This window comes from Salvelinus alpinus, chromosome 35 (genome assembly GCF_045679555.1).
Source record: "Salvelinus alpinus chromosome 35, SLU_Salpinus.1, whole genome shotgun sequence".
Lineage (NCBI taxonomy): Eukaryota > Metazoa > Chordata > Actinopteri > Salmoniformes > Salmonidae > Salvelinus > Salvelinus alpinus.
Genome location: NC_092120.1, coordinates 985,801 through 999,464, shown reverse-complemented (window position 1 = coordinate 999,464; position 13,664 = coordinate 985,801). Strand labels below are relative to the sequence as shown.

Below are 13,664 nucleotides of genomic sequence, written 5' to 3'. Positions count from 1 at the left end.
GTTAATCTGCACCCCTAGTTTATATGCAGAATTGGGTGTGCCGCCCCGTGTAATGGAACTGTTTGATTGGTCAAGAGAAAGCCAATCAGAGGCAAAATTTGCCCTGCCAAGGTCACCTTTTGCCACATACAACAAGTGTAGACTTTACCGGGAAATGCTTACTTACAAGCCCTTAACCAACAGTGCAGTTCAAGAATAAAATATTTACCAAGTAGGCTAAAATAAAAAGTAATAATGAAAAATAATGAAAAGTAACACAATAAGATTAACAATAACGAGGCTATATATAGGGGGCACCAGTACCGAGTCAGTGTGCAGGGGTACAGGCTAGTTGAGGTAATCTGTACATGTAGGTGGGGGCGAAGTGACTATGCATTGTTAACAAACAAACAGCGAGTAGCAGCAGTGTACAAGAGTGTACAATTCATTTTTATGAATTATTCAGCAGGCTAATGGCTTGGGTCTAACCAGTTGAGTAGCCTTTTGGTCCTAGACTTGGTGCTCCGCTTGCCGTGCGGTAGCATAGAAAACAGTCTATAACTTGGGTGACTGGAGTCTCTGACAATTTTATGGGCTTTCCTCTGACACCGCCTATTATATTGGTCCTGGATGGCAGGAAGCTTGGCTCTAGCAATGTACAGGGCCGTATGAACTACCTCCTGTAGCGCCTTATGGTCAGGATGCTCTCGATGGTGCAGCTGTAGAACCTTTTGTGGATCTGGGGGCCCATGCCAAATCTTTTCAGTCTCCTGAGGGGGAAAAGGTTTTGTCGTGCCCTCTTCACGACTGTCTTGGTATGTTTGGACCATGATAGTTTGTTGGTTGTGGACACCAAGGAACTTGAAACTATCGACCCGCTCCACTACAGCCCCGTCGATGTTAATGGGAGCCTGTTCGGCACGCCTTTTCCTGTAGTCCACGATCAGCTCCTTAGCATTATGGCACAGCAGTTTGCATCAAGGATTGGTATGAAGTTAACCCTAAAGGCAGCATAAAGCTAAATATACGTTTTCCTTTTTTTGTGCAGGTTCTTACCATCTGGTTTGATTGAATTTCTTACAGGACACAGTGATACATGTACAATACACTACAACTGCCGGTTTGAGATGGACAGTATTCTCTGCATGTTCAGATGGATCTGACCTCAACATGGCTGCAACACAGCTGTGTGGTTCACACGCTGGTATTCTCTTGGAGAAGTTGACAAACACAGGTTTGCTGCTCACAAGGCCAATTTTAGCTTTGTAAACAAGTAAACTGGGTTTAAGGGGTTTTGTTGAAAAGTCATTCAAGGCTGTTGAAAAAATAGACTCTGTATACCATAGTGCCATGAGTTCATTACATACTGTTCATTACATAAGTTATACTGTACGCAGTTAAAGTAAGCACACACTTGGGTAGTGTAATTTATTATATTAGGTATTAACACAAGATTCAAATAAACAGTTGTACTTTGACAGTAGTTGAGGCTGCTGAGATGAGGACGGCTCATAATAATTGCTGGAACGGCGCAGATGGAACGGCATCAAACACATGTATTTTATACTATTCCACTAATAGCGCTTCAGCCATTACCACAAGCCTGTTCTACCCAATTAAGGTGCCACCGACCTCCTGTGGTTGACACTAGATTAAAGTCTACACCCCTGCTCAACCCGTACCCATAACTCTAACCCTAATCCTAACCCTAGCTTCATTACATTTACATTTAAGTCATTTAGCAGACGCTCTTATCCAGAGCGACTTACAAATTGGTGCATTCACCTTATGATATCCAGTGGAACAACCACTTTACAATAGTGCATCTAACTTCATGTCCACATCCTGGCTCAACCCTAACTTTATGTCCACAGCCCTGCAAGATGCAGGCAAGGCAGTATTGAATGTGTCGATGTCTGTCACCTTGATTACTCAAATTTCTCTCAACCTATGCACCTACAATGTATACTTTCCTTTATAGGCTAGGTTGTAGCAACCTCATGATGAGTATAGGGAAAATATGAGTATCATGTAGTAGCCTAAACCTATCGCTGTTACATTGAACTGGGTGAATGGAATATGAATGACAGACATCCAATATGCTGCAATAGAAATAAGGCCATGTTCATAAAAAAAAGGATTGTCCTCCCTCAATGTAAACGGCACCAACCATCATAGCTAAAACTAACAGATTGCCACCCCCACCCCCGCTGCTCCCTCTATGGACATTTCATTTATATGGATTTAATCCGTATCGCAGATGTTCGCAGAAGATCCGCGTTATAACTCGATTGAAATTTAAAGGCATTTTCCCCTGTTCGCGGAGACTGTATTCACAGTAAACGCTGCATATGTCAGCTCAATCGGAAATTTCCTTCACATATTAACCCTGACCTTGAATGATAATTCCACAATACGGATTGAATCCAGTCCTAAATCTGGAATTAACTCAATCAATAAACACTATACTGGGACTAATAAGACAACGTTGACCAATACTTAATGAAAAGGTAGGCCTACATTTTGCAAGGTGATTTGACAGGTTTGAGTCTCATTCACATAGACGTTGGCCTTGGATACAGAGGTAGGATCAGTTGAGTTGGCCCTTCCCGTATTTTAACCATCACCAGTGAGTGGTGATGATGCACAACTTTCCGACATTTTACAGCTTGATGCTACCTGCTGTATTATTTGCTGTCCAGAGAACCTTTTAAATCTGATTAGCTTTCTCTTGACAAATCAAACAGTCCATGAAACTGGGCGGTACATAAACCAGGGGTGCAGATTAACCCCTTTCATCGACAGGATCACACAGCAACAATGATTTCTCTGGTCTTCGTTCTGCTCATTGGAGCAGTGTAAAAATTGTCATAGGGGACTGTGTTATGACACTAACATCACAAATGTGTTTATTTTACGTTATTAAGAACTTTTATTCCACTTTTATCATAGTGCTATGCTTTTTTTAATAATCTCAAAAGGTGAGGAAATATAGCTAGAATGTGCCTGCTCTCGATTTCCAGTCGCCATGGAGAACGACAAGATCGTCGAAGGGTATGAGTGCAAGGCAAGCCCTACTCCCAGCACCACCAGGTGTCTCTGCAGTCTGGATACCACTTCTGTGGTGGCTCCCTGATCTCCAGCACATGGTGGTGTCTGCTGCTCACTGCTACAAGTCGTAAGTATCATGTGAACTACTTCCAATATATTGTGCACATCCCTGTCTAGCGTATTTTGTTCTGTCAACATCTAGGAAAGTTAACCTAATATTATTTATTTTATTTACTTCACCTTTATTTAACCAGGTAGGCTAGTTGAGAACAAGTTCTCACGTACAACTGCAACCTGGCCAAGATAAAGCAAAGCAGTTCGACGGATACAACAACACAGAGTTACACATGGAATAAACAAACATACAGTCAATAATACAGTAGAAAAAGTCAATATACAGTGTGTGCAAATGAGGTAAGATAAGGGAGGTAAAGGCAATAAATAGGCCATGGTGGCGAAGTAATTACAATATACCAATTAAACACTGGAGTGATAGATGTGCAGAAGATGAATGTGCAATTAGAGATACTGGGGTGCAAAGGAGCAAGATAAATACATAAATAAATACAGTATGGGGTTGAGGCAGTTGGATGGGCTATTTACAGATGGGCTACGTACAGGTGCAGTGATCTGTGAGCTGCTCTGACAGCTGGTGCTTAACTTCACTAGGGTAGGGGGCAGTATTTTGACATCCGGATGAAAAGCGCGCCCAAAGTAAACTGCCTGTTACTCAGGCCCAGAAGCTAGGATATGCATATAATGTAGATGTGGATAGAAAACACTCTAACGTTTCCAAAACTGTTAAAATAATATCTGTGAGTATAACAGAACTGATACGGCAGGCGAAAACCTGAGAAAAATCCATCCAGAAAGTGGGATTTTTTTATGTTTGTAGTTTTCCATAGACTGCATATACAGATTCCAATGACTTAGGACTCAAATTGTACTTCCTATGGCTTCCACTAGATGTCAACAGTCTTTAGAAATTGTTTCAGGCTTGTATTCTGAAAAATTAGAAAGTAAGACCACTCTGAATGAGTGGACACTGCAGTGTCCCAGAGGTTTTTCATGCGCACGACCGAGAGCCTTTCTTGTTTTCCTTTTATATTGACAAAGCTTTTGTCCGGTTGAAATATTATTGATTATCCTGTCTAGGACTGGTAGCGGAACCCCTCGCCAACAGCCAATAAAATTGCAGGGCGCCAAATACAAATCAACAGAAATCTCACAAATCAAATTTCTCAAACATACAAGTATTAGGCACCATTTTAAAGATACAATTCTCGTTAATCCAGCCACAGTGTCTGATTTCAGAAATGCTTTACAGTGAAAGCTCCACAAACGATTATGTTAGGTCACCACCAAGTCACAGAAAAACCCTGCCATTTTTCCCGCCAAAGAGAGGAGTCACAAAAAGCAGAAAGAGAAAAAATTAATCACTAACCTTTGATGATCTTCATCAGATGACACTCATAGGACTTCGTGTTACACAATACATGTATGTTTTGTTCTGTAAAGTTCGTATTTATATCCAAAAATCTCATTTTACATTGGCGTGTTACGTTCAGTAGTTCCAAAACATGCAGTGATTTTACAGATAGCCACATGAATTTACAGAAATGCTCATTATAAATGTTGATGAAAATACATGTGTTATACATGGAAATATAGATAAACTTCTCCTTAATGCAACCGCTGTGTCAGATTTCAAAAAGACTTTACGGAAAAAGCATAATCTGAGTAGGGCCCAAAACAGCCAAAATAAATATCTGCCATGTTGCGCCGTCAACATTAGTTAGAAATAGCATTATAAATATTCACTTACCTTTGATGATCTTCATCAGAATGCACTCCGAGGAATCCAAGTTCGACAATAAATGTTTGATTTATTCCATAAAGTCCATCAATTATGTCCAAATAGCTTCTTTTGGTAGGGCGTTTGGTAAACAAATCCAAACGCGCGTTCAGGTCCAGTCGGACGAAAACTAAGTATAGAATCAATCTTTAGGATGTTTTTATCATAAATGTTCAATAATGTTCCAACCGGAGAATTGCATTGTCTGTAGAAAAGCTATGGAACGAGAGCTACCTCTCATGTGAAATGCGCATGACTGAGAACGAGGCTGCTGCCAGACCCCTAAGTCAAACAGCTCTCATCCGGCCCCCCTTCACGGTAGAAGCCTGAAACAACGTTCTAAAGACGGCTGACATCTAGTGGAAGCCTTAGGAAGTGCAAAATAACCCATATCCCACTGTGTATTCGATAGGGGCTGAGTTCAAAAACTACAAACCTCAGATTTCCCACTTCCTGTTTGGATTTTTTCTCTGGGTTTTGCCTGCCATATGAGTTCTGTTATACTCACAGACATCATTCAAACAGTTTTAGAAACTTCAGAGTGTTTTCTATCCAATACTATTAATAATATGCATATATTAGCATCTGGGACTGAGTAGGAGGCAGTTTACTCTGGGAACGCTATTCATCCAAAAGTGAAAATACTGCCCCCTATCCCAAATAAGTTATTATGACTAAAATCAACTTGAGGATTGATTATAAACATCGTTTGACATGTTTCTACGAACTTTACTGATACTTTTCGGATTTTTCGTCTGCCTGTTGTAACTGCCTTTGAGCCTGTGGATTACTGAACAAAACGCGCCAACAGAACGGAGGTTTTTGGATATAAGGAGGGACTTTATCGAACAAAACGAACATTTATTGAGTAAATGGGAGTCTTGTGAGTGCAACCATATGAAGATCATCAAAGGTAAGTGATTAATTTTATCGCTATTTCTGACTTTTGTATCTCCTCTACTTGGCTGGTAACTGTTTGTAATGATTTGTCTGCTGGGCGCTGTTCTCAGATAATCGCATGGTATGCTTTTGCCGTAAAGCCTTTTTGAAATCTGACACAGCGGTTGGATTAACAAGAAGTTAATATTTAAGCCGATGTATAACACTTGTATGTTTTATGAATTTTTATCATGAGTATTTCTGTTTTTGAATTTGGCGCTCTGCAATTTCACTGGATGTTGGCCAGGTGGGACGCTAGCGTCTCACGTACCCTAGTGAGGTTAAAGCTAGTGTGGGAGATATGAGTCTCCAGCTTTAGTGATTTCTGCAGTTCGTTCCAGTCATTGGCAGCAGAGAACTGGAAGGAAAGGCAGCCAAAGGAGGAATTGGCTTTGGGGGTGACCAATGAGATATACCTGCTGGAGTGTGTGCTACGGGTGGGTGCTGCTATGGCGACCAGTGAGCTGAGATAAGGCGGGGCTTTACCTAACAAAGACTTGTAGATGACCTGGAACCAGTGGGTTTGGCGACGAGTATGAAGCGAGGGCCAGCCAACGAGAGCGTACAAGTTGCAGTGGTGGGTAGTATATGGGGCTTTGGTGACAAAACGGATGGCACTGTGATAGACTGCATCCAATTTGTTGAGTAGAGTGTTGGAGGCTATTTTGTAGATGATGTCGCCGAAGTCGAGGATTGGTAGGATGGTCAGTTTTACGAGGGTATGTTTGACAGCATGAGTGAAGGATGCTTGGAGATGGAGATTGGAGATGCTTAATGTGAGTCTGGAAGGAGAGTTTACAGTCTAACCAGACACCTAGGTATTTGTAATTGTCCACATGTTCTCAGTCAGAACCGTCCAGAGTAGTGATGCTAGTCAGGCGGGCGGGTGCGGGCAGCGAACGGTTGAGAGCAGTTGGAGGCCACGGGAGGAGTGTTGTATGGCATTGAGGCTCGTCTGGAGGTTAGTTAACACAGTGTCCAAAGAAGGGCCAGAAGTATACAGAATGGTGTCGTCTGCGTAGAGGTGGATCAGAGAATCACCAGCAGCAAGAGCGACATCATTAATTTATACAGAGAAGAGAGTCGGCCCGAGAATTGAACCCTGTGGCACCCCCATAGAGACTGTCAGAGGTCCAGATAACAGGCCGGATAACCTTTCCTGTTGCTTGTCAAAAATATCTACAGTCCTTTAGAGACGTCAAACAAATATCATGATCTAGTTTTACATTATAATGTCACGATCATGATTTTCATAATCTCGAAAGGTGAGGCAATGTGTCAATGCTAACTGTGAGAGTTCTCTCTGTTTCCAGTTGCCACGGAGGAGGACCAGATCGTCGAAGGGTATGAGTGCAAGGCCTACTCCCAGCCCCACCAGGTGTCTCTGAACTCTGGATACCACTTCTGTGGTGGCTCCCTGGTCAATGAGAACTGGGTTGTGTTTGCTGCTCACTGCTACATGGCATGAGTAAACTACATACCTGTACCTGAAGTATCCTATGTGCTTATAGATAAGACTTCCATTTAATGAATACATTCAATATGTGTACTGGTACATCAAGCTGCCTCGCGCTGCAGAAACAGGAGATAGGCTCCTGTTCCTGTTAGCCGTTCCGGCTCGCACACGCCAAGGCTTGTACAAGGTTATTTACTTACTTTACATGTCTGTCATGGCTTAACAACATCCTATCATCCAGATTATATAATGCAGTTCACTTCACCTGCACCCCAAAGCTCAGCACAGAACACCATCAAGTGATGAAAGACTTTCCTTTCCCTCGTTCTCTTTCACCCTAAGCCATGTGGAGGTGCATCTGGCTAAGCACAACATTGCCAGGACTGAGGGTAACGAGTAGTTCATCTCTTCTTCCCGCGTCATCCCCCACCCCAACTACAGCTCCTACAACATCAACAATGACATCATGCTGATCAAGCTGAGCAAACCCGCCACCCTCAACACCTACGTGCAGCCTGTTGCTCTACCCACCAGCTGTGCCCCTGCTGGCACCATGTGTACCGTCTCTGGATGGGGAAACACCATGAGCTCAAGTGAGCCCAGCAATACAGGCACCATGTTAATGTATTTTGGGGTTACGTTATAAAACATACCTGCTCAGGTAGCCATTGCCCGTGTTAAAATGTAAATGATCCATAAATGACATGTTCTGCCTTTAATTTCCTCTTCTTTCTTTCTATCCATTCTTTCATTTTTCATCCATCCTTACAGCTGCCGATAGCAACAAGCTACAGTGCCTGAAATCTCTCATTGTCTCTCTCTCAGGGTGACTCTGGTGGCCCAGTGGTGTGCAACAGTGAGCTGCAGGGTGTTGTGTCCTGGGGTTATGGCTGTGCCGAGCCCGGTAACCCTGGTGTCTATGCCAAGGTAAGAATATAGGCTTCTGCTGCTAAGTTTGTGGGACAAAGCATCAAGTAGTTTCAAATAAATACTTTAATGGGTTTGTGACAGCATTCCTTTATTAGACCACTGGCTCATCCCTGTCACAACTACATGTTTCTAACTTCAATAATACCAACTTCACCCCAGCTCTACTACCAACTTTATCTCAGGTCTACAGTGACTTGGCCCTGTGTCCACTGATGTCTCCCTTCTCCTTATCGTCCTTTAGGTGTGCATCTTCAACAACTGGCTGACCAGCACCATGGCCAACTAATAAATCTGATCCTAGCGTCGGTACTCCAGCACGGTCCTAAAACTCTACAACATCCTGTGCAGTTCAACATTCACATTTTTTCCCCATGACAAATAAAGCATTTAACTCTAAATACTTTTTTGCTGTTGTGTTTGTACTCCCACTCTCCTTAGAAATCTTTGTAAAGGTATTTCTATCTTCTCATGTCAAGTAGTATTACTAGTAAACACCAGAGAAACTAGTAATCACCAGCAAATTGTTTAAGTATGGATCTTTTCTTACTAAAATATGCAGGGGGTAAATTCATTTTGTCATGGTACCCTACCATAACAATTTGTTTTGTATCAATACAACAAGGAACATTATTGATTACATTGATTTGTTTCTATAGTGGTGTATTGACGCGTTGCTGCTCACAATAGCTGGTATAGGGATGTTAAAAGTGTGGCATAATTGCTTTTCCTTCTTACCCATTTAGAGTATTCTGTCTGTGAGAGTTGTGTTGCTACTGAAATACTATGTGGTGCAACATGAACATGGTTGGATCTTACATAATGTTTGTATATTGGGTTGCATGATATAGATTCAATATCCCTTGAATGTGCATCAGTCAGACTGAGTCCAGATGCTAAATACTGTACTTCAATATTCACAATGAGAGATTCCGTAACCTCCATTACTGAGAGGGACAATCAGAGGCTTCATCAGAGTTCCCCAACATTCAGGGCTTAGCCCTGGGCCATCACAGGACAATACCTGCATATTAATGGTTAAGAGGTGCTTGGCTATAAATATCTATTATAAGGTTGTAATTCACTTCAGGAAATTTGAAAGCCATACACTAGGGGAGAGTGGGGTAAGTTGAGCCACCCATGTCTCTAGGAAACCATACACAACATTAATCATTTGACCAAATATTTAGAAAGAGGCCTTCATTTCATTGAGTCTGTGAATTAAGAAACCACATGGAAAAAGTGATAAGCAAGTTAGGTCCAAAAAACTGATTTTCACCAAGTCAAATGTATTTATTATATTAGAGGTTTCATGACGCTTGCAAGGCATTATAGCTGGGATATGAGGTAACAACAGGGCCTGGCCTATGTTAAAAGTATTAAAAAAATAACAAAGTGTTTGTTAGTTAAAAGATGCTTAAAATGATTGAAATTGACTGTGTTGAATTCTGTTTTTAAAACGGCACTGGTAATATTTAATTCAGTCCAGAAATGTGTAGCCATCTTGACTTACCCTGTCCTGCGGCTAAACTTACCCCACACCTGGGGTAAGTTGTGCCACGAAACCACTTTTTAATGATTATAAAATCCTGAAATATATGTAGATATCTTTATTAGAAAGAATACAATATTTCCCTTGATGGAGTGATGCTGAATGAAAAAACCTCAACTTACCCCACTCTCCTCTACTGTGAGAAACTGCTGATTAAGAGTGACTGAGATATTGATGGATTTTCAGAATGGTCCCAGACCCGTAGCCACAAGGGACCCAGAAGTGAAGCCAGTACGGTGGCCCGAAGGGCTATGCTATCAGGACAATTCTGTCTAGAATACTATTTTGGCTATGCATTTGGGATCATTCGGAGTACAATAAAATATATATATACACAGAGTACCAGTCAAAAGTGTGGACACACCTACTCATTCCAGAGTTTTTCTTAATTTTTACTATTTTCTACATTGTAGAATAATAATGAAGACATCAAAACTATGAAATAACACATATGGAATCATGTAGTAAGCAAAAAAATATACATATTTTATATTTGAGATTCTTCAAAGTAGCCACCCTTTGCCTTGATGACAGCTTTGCACGCTCTTGGCATTATCTCAACCAGCTTCATGAGGTAGTCACCTGGAATGCATTTGAATTAACATGTGTGCCTTGTTAAAAGTTAATTTGTGGAATTTTTTTCCTTCTTAATGCGTTTCAGTCAAACAGTTGTGTTATGACAAGGTAGGGGTGGTATACAGAAGATAGAAGACCCAGAGTTAGCTCTGCTGCAGAGGATAAGTTCGTTAGAGTTACCAGCCTCCGAAATTGCAGTCCAAATAAATACTTCACAGAGTTCAAGTAACAGACACATCTCAACATCAACTGTTCAGAGGAGAACGTGTGAATCAGGCCTTCATGATCGAATTGCTGCAAAGAAACCCCTACTAAAGGACACCAATTAGAAGAAGAGACTTGGTTGGGCCAAGAAACACGAGCAATGGACATTAGACTGGTGGAAATCTGTATTTTGGTCTGATAAGTCAAAATGTGAGATTTTTGGTTCCAACTGTGTGTCTTTGTGAGACACAGAGTAGGTGAACGGATGATCTCCGCATTTATGGTTCCCACTGTGAAGCATGGAGAAGGAGGTGTGATGGTGTGGGGGTGTTTTGCTACTGTCTGTGATATATTTTGAATTCAAGGCACACTTAACCAGCATGGCTACTACAGCATTCTGCAGCGATACGCCATCCCATCTGGTTTGCCCTTTGTGGGACTATCATTTGTTTTTCAACAGGACAATGACCCAAAACACACTTCCTGACTGTGTAAGGGCTATTCGACAAAGAAGGAGAGATATGCAGTGCTGCATCAGATGACCACAATCACCCGACCTCAACTCAATTGAGATGGTTTGGGATGAGTTGGAACGCAGAGTGAAGGAAAAGCAGCCAACAGGTGCTCAGCATATGTAGAAACTCCTTCAAGACTGTTGGAAAAGCATTCCAGGTGAAGCTGGTTGAGAGAATGCCAAGAGTGTGAAAAAAAATGTGGGTTACTACATGATTCCATATTTGTTTTTTCATAGTTTTGATGTCTTCACTATTATTCTACAATGTAGAAAATAGTAAAAATAAAGAAAATTATGAGTAGGTGTGTCCAAACTTTTGACTGGTACTGCATATATATGCTATTTGTCATCATATATCGTAGAGAAAAAAGTCATTTAAATATTTTCCCCTTTTTCCGATTACATTTCCAAATCAGAAATTAAATTTTTTTTACATTTTGAAATCTCTATGCACATAGAAAGGCCTGATATCTAATAACAAAACAACAATTAATTAATTAATGACAACTAGAAACAAATAGAATACATTTGAGGCGGAACTATTTTCACGTAACACCATTCACCCACACAGACTGCGATAACTGATGCACCGGCAATGTCAAACGAAATTTGGCACGTTATGCGACCCGGGGATGTATTAATGAGCACATTAACCTAATTTACACGAGAATAACGAAATATAATTTTCCTTAGAAACATCGGTTTACATTTTTAAAGGCCTGTTTGATTCCTTTTTTCTTTCTAGCCTCTTGTAGGTGTCTGAACTCGACAAGATGCGCCTCACCATTCAGATGTTGATATCCCATGGCCGGGTGGCCCGTAAAATGGGTCTCGGTCCAGAGTCCCGAATAAACATGCTTCGGAACATTCTTACCGGCCTTGTTCGACACGAGAGGATAGAGACCACCCGAGGCAGAGCAGACGAAGTTCGATTCTATGCTGAAAAGGTGAGGACATGGATGGTAACGTTACCATTTTAAGCAGCTCAACACATCTGCTTCAACAATAGTAATTCAAAGGCTGGCAGATGGCGATATTGAGTCGTTTCATCTTACCGTCCAAAAGGAATGTATGCAGCCGGTTATACACGTGTATACCCCTTCAGCCAATCAGACCAGGGGTGGGGGGAGAAAAGGTACTGCTCCAACCTGATTGGCTAAACGCGATTTGTAACATTCAGAACATGGCGGAAAATGGTGTTTCATAAGGAAAGTCTTATCTTTTTTTAACCTTCTCGCCATTAAATTGAGTTAAGGAAGAAATCGACTCCTTTGTAACCCGAATGGAGAATATTTTATGTACAACCCGGTCCACAGGGGATATGAGTGTATAGCTGGCTACATAGATTTCCTTTGGGTGGTAAGATGAAGAGACTCTTGTCATCTGCCGGCCTTTGGGCTACTCCACCAGTTGACTAAACTCAACTCCCATGGTGAAGGAAGTTTCTGATGAACTCCACCAGTGGAGTTTAGCGGAGTCCTGGCTTGGAAGAAATTCAGCTCTGACTACATTGATTCGCCCAAGGTCAATAGTAAATTATGAAACGCTTATCTTGTACCTATGGTTGTTCTATCTAGTTATGTGCCTTTGTTTGCTGAAATTCATGCATTTTAATCAAACAAATACAACCATGGAGTTGAGTTCAGTCAGCTACTTCTTCAACCATCCCTGTTTAGTAGGCTGCTGTAGTTTTTGACAGCTTGTGACGTTGTTGACCAATGTGTGATGTTGTTTTGCAGTTGATTGACTATGCCAAGAAGGGAGACACTGACGAGAAAGCGATGAAAATGGCAAACTTCTGGCTCACAGTAAATGTTCTTTCTTTATGATCTTTGTTAGTGTTTTAAAATGCTCAGACCCAGACTGTCCCAATGTCCCCAGCATTGTTGTACTATTATTTACCAGATTAGTATGAGTGTGTTCCTAGTTCTTTCAGTCAGTCATCATCCTGTTGCTCTCTCCTCTGTGGTTTAAGGAAAAGGATCTGATCCCAAAGCTCTTCAAGGTCCTGGCTCCCAGGTTTGAGACCCAGCCCAAAGCCTACACCCGGATGGCCCGCATTCCCAACAGGGAGAACCTGGACAAGGCTGCTATGGCTGTGCTGGAGTATAAAGGCAACCCGTTCCCACCTCTCCAGACCGCCAAACGAGACAATGAACTCACACTAATCAACCAGCTCCTCAAAGGCTACAGAGAAGAGCGGGCACAGCAGGCAGCAGCCAAGGTTGAGGCATGATGCAACCAGCCACACACTGACATTACATGTGTTAGATCAGGGGTGTGTTCGGTATGGTGAAACATTTAGAATGTCATGTCTGTTCTACAGTATATGAACATTCTGGAACGTTGCTCCCTCCTGAATAAGCCCCTGTATTTCCCAAGAAGGGGACCCACTGGTGGGTTGTACTCTAAACTTTTATAGTCCACAGATTCTGACTAGGTCCTGGTTTGGAAACATTGTGTTGCTTTGTGTGTAATAAGAAAAACACCCAAAGACTTTTGGTGGATCACACTGTTTTAGATGACTGGCACAGTATTTGACTTTCTGTGGACCCCACTGAACATGAAAGAGGATGTTGTGTGTCAAAATAAATGTGATTGTTTGACAATG

The 13,664-nt window shown here is 41.7% G+C and overlaps 1 protein-coding gene and 1 pseudogene across 1 annotated transcript; both read left to right on the top strand.

The window, feature by feature from the left end:
* Nucleotides 1-2,799: 2,799 nt before the first annotated feature.
* Nucleotides 2,800-8,496, top strand: LOC139564481 (trypsin-1-like; annotated as a pseudogene).
* A 3,104-nt stretch (nucleotides 8,497-11,600) lies between these two features.
* LOC139564588 (large ribosomal subunit protein bL17m-like) lies at nucleotides 11,601-13,664 on the top strand. Its single transcript, XM_071384221.1, has 3 exons — nucleotides 11,601-12,000; nucleotides 12,793-12,861; nucleotides 13,029-13,664. The coding sequence occupies exons 1-3, from the start codon at nucleotides 11,827-11,829 to the stop codon at nucleotides 13,287-13,289; spliced, it is 504 nt and encodes a 167-aa protein (XP_071240322.1). The 5' UTR covers nucleotides 11,601-11,826; the 3' UTR covers nucleotides 13,290-13,664.

Coding starts and splice junctions, on each gene's coding strand:
- LOC139564588 (XM_071384221.1), top strand. CDS start 11,827: ATGCGCCTCACCATTCAGATGTTGATATCCCATGGCCGGGTGGCCCGT. Junction 12,001..12,792: donor TTCGATTCTATGCTGAAAAG/GTGAGGACATGG, acceptor GTTGTTTTGCAG/TTGATTGACTATGCCAAGAA. Junction 12,862..13,028: donor TGGCAAACTTCTGGCTCACA/GTAAATGTTCTT, acceptor CTGTGGTTTAAG/GAAAAGGATCTGATCCCAAA.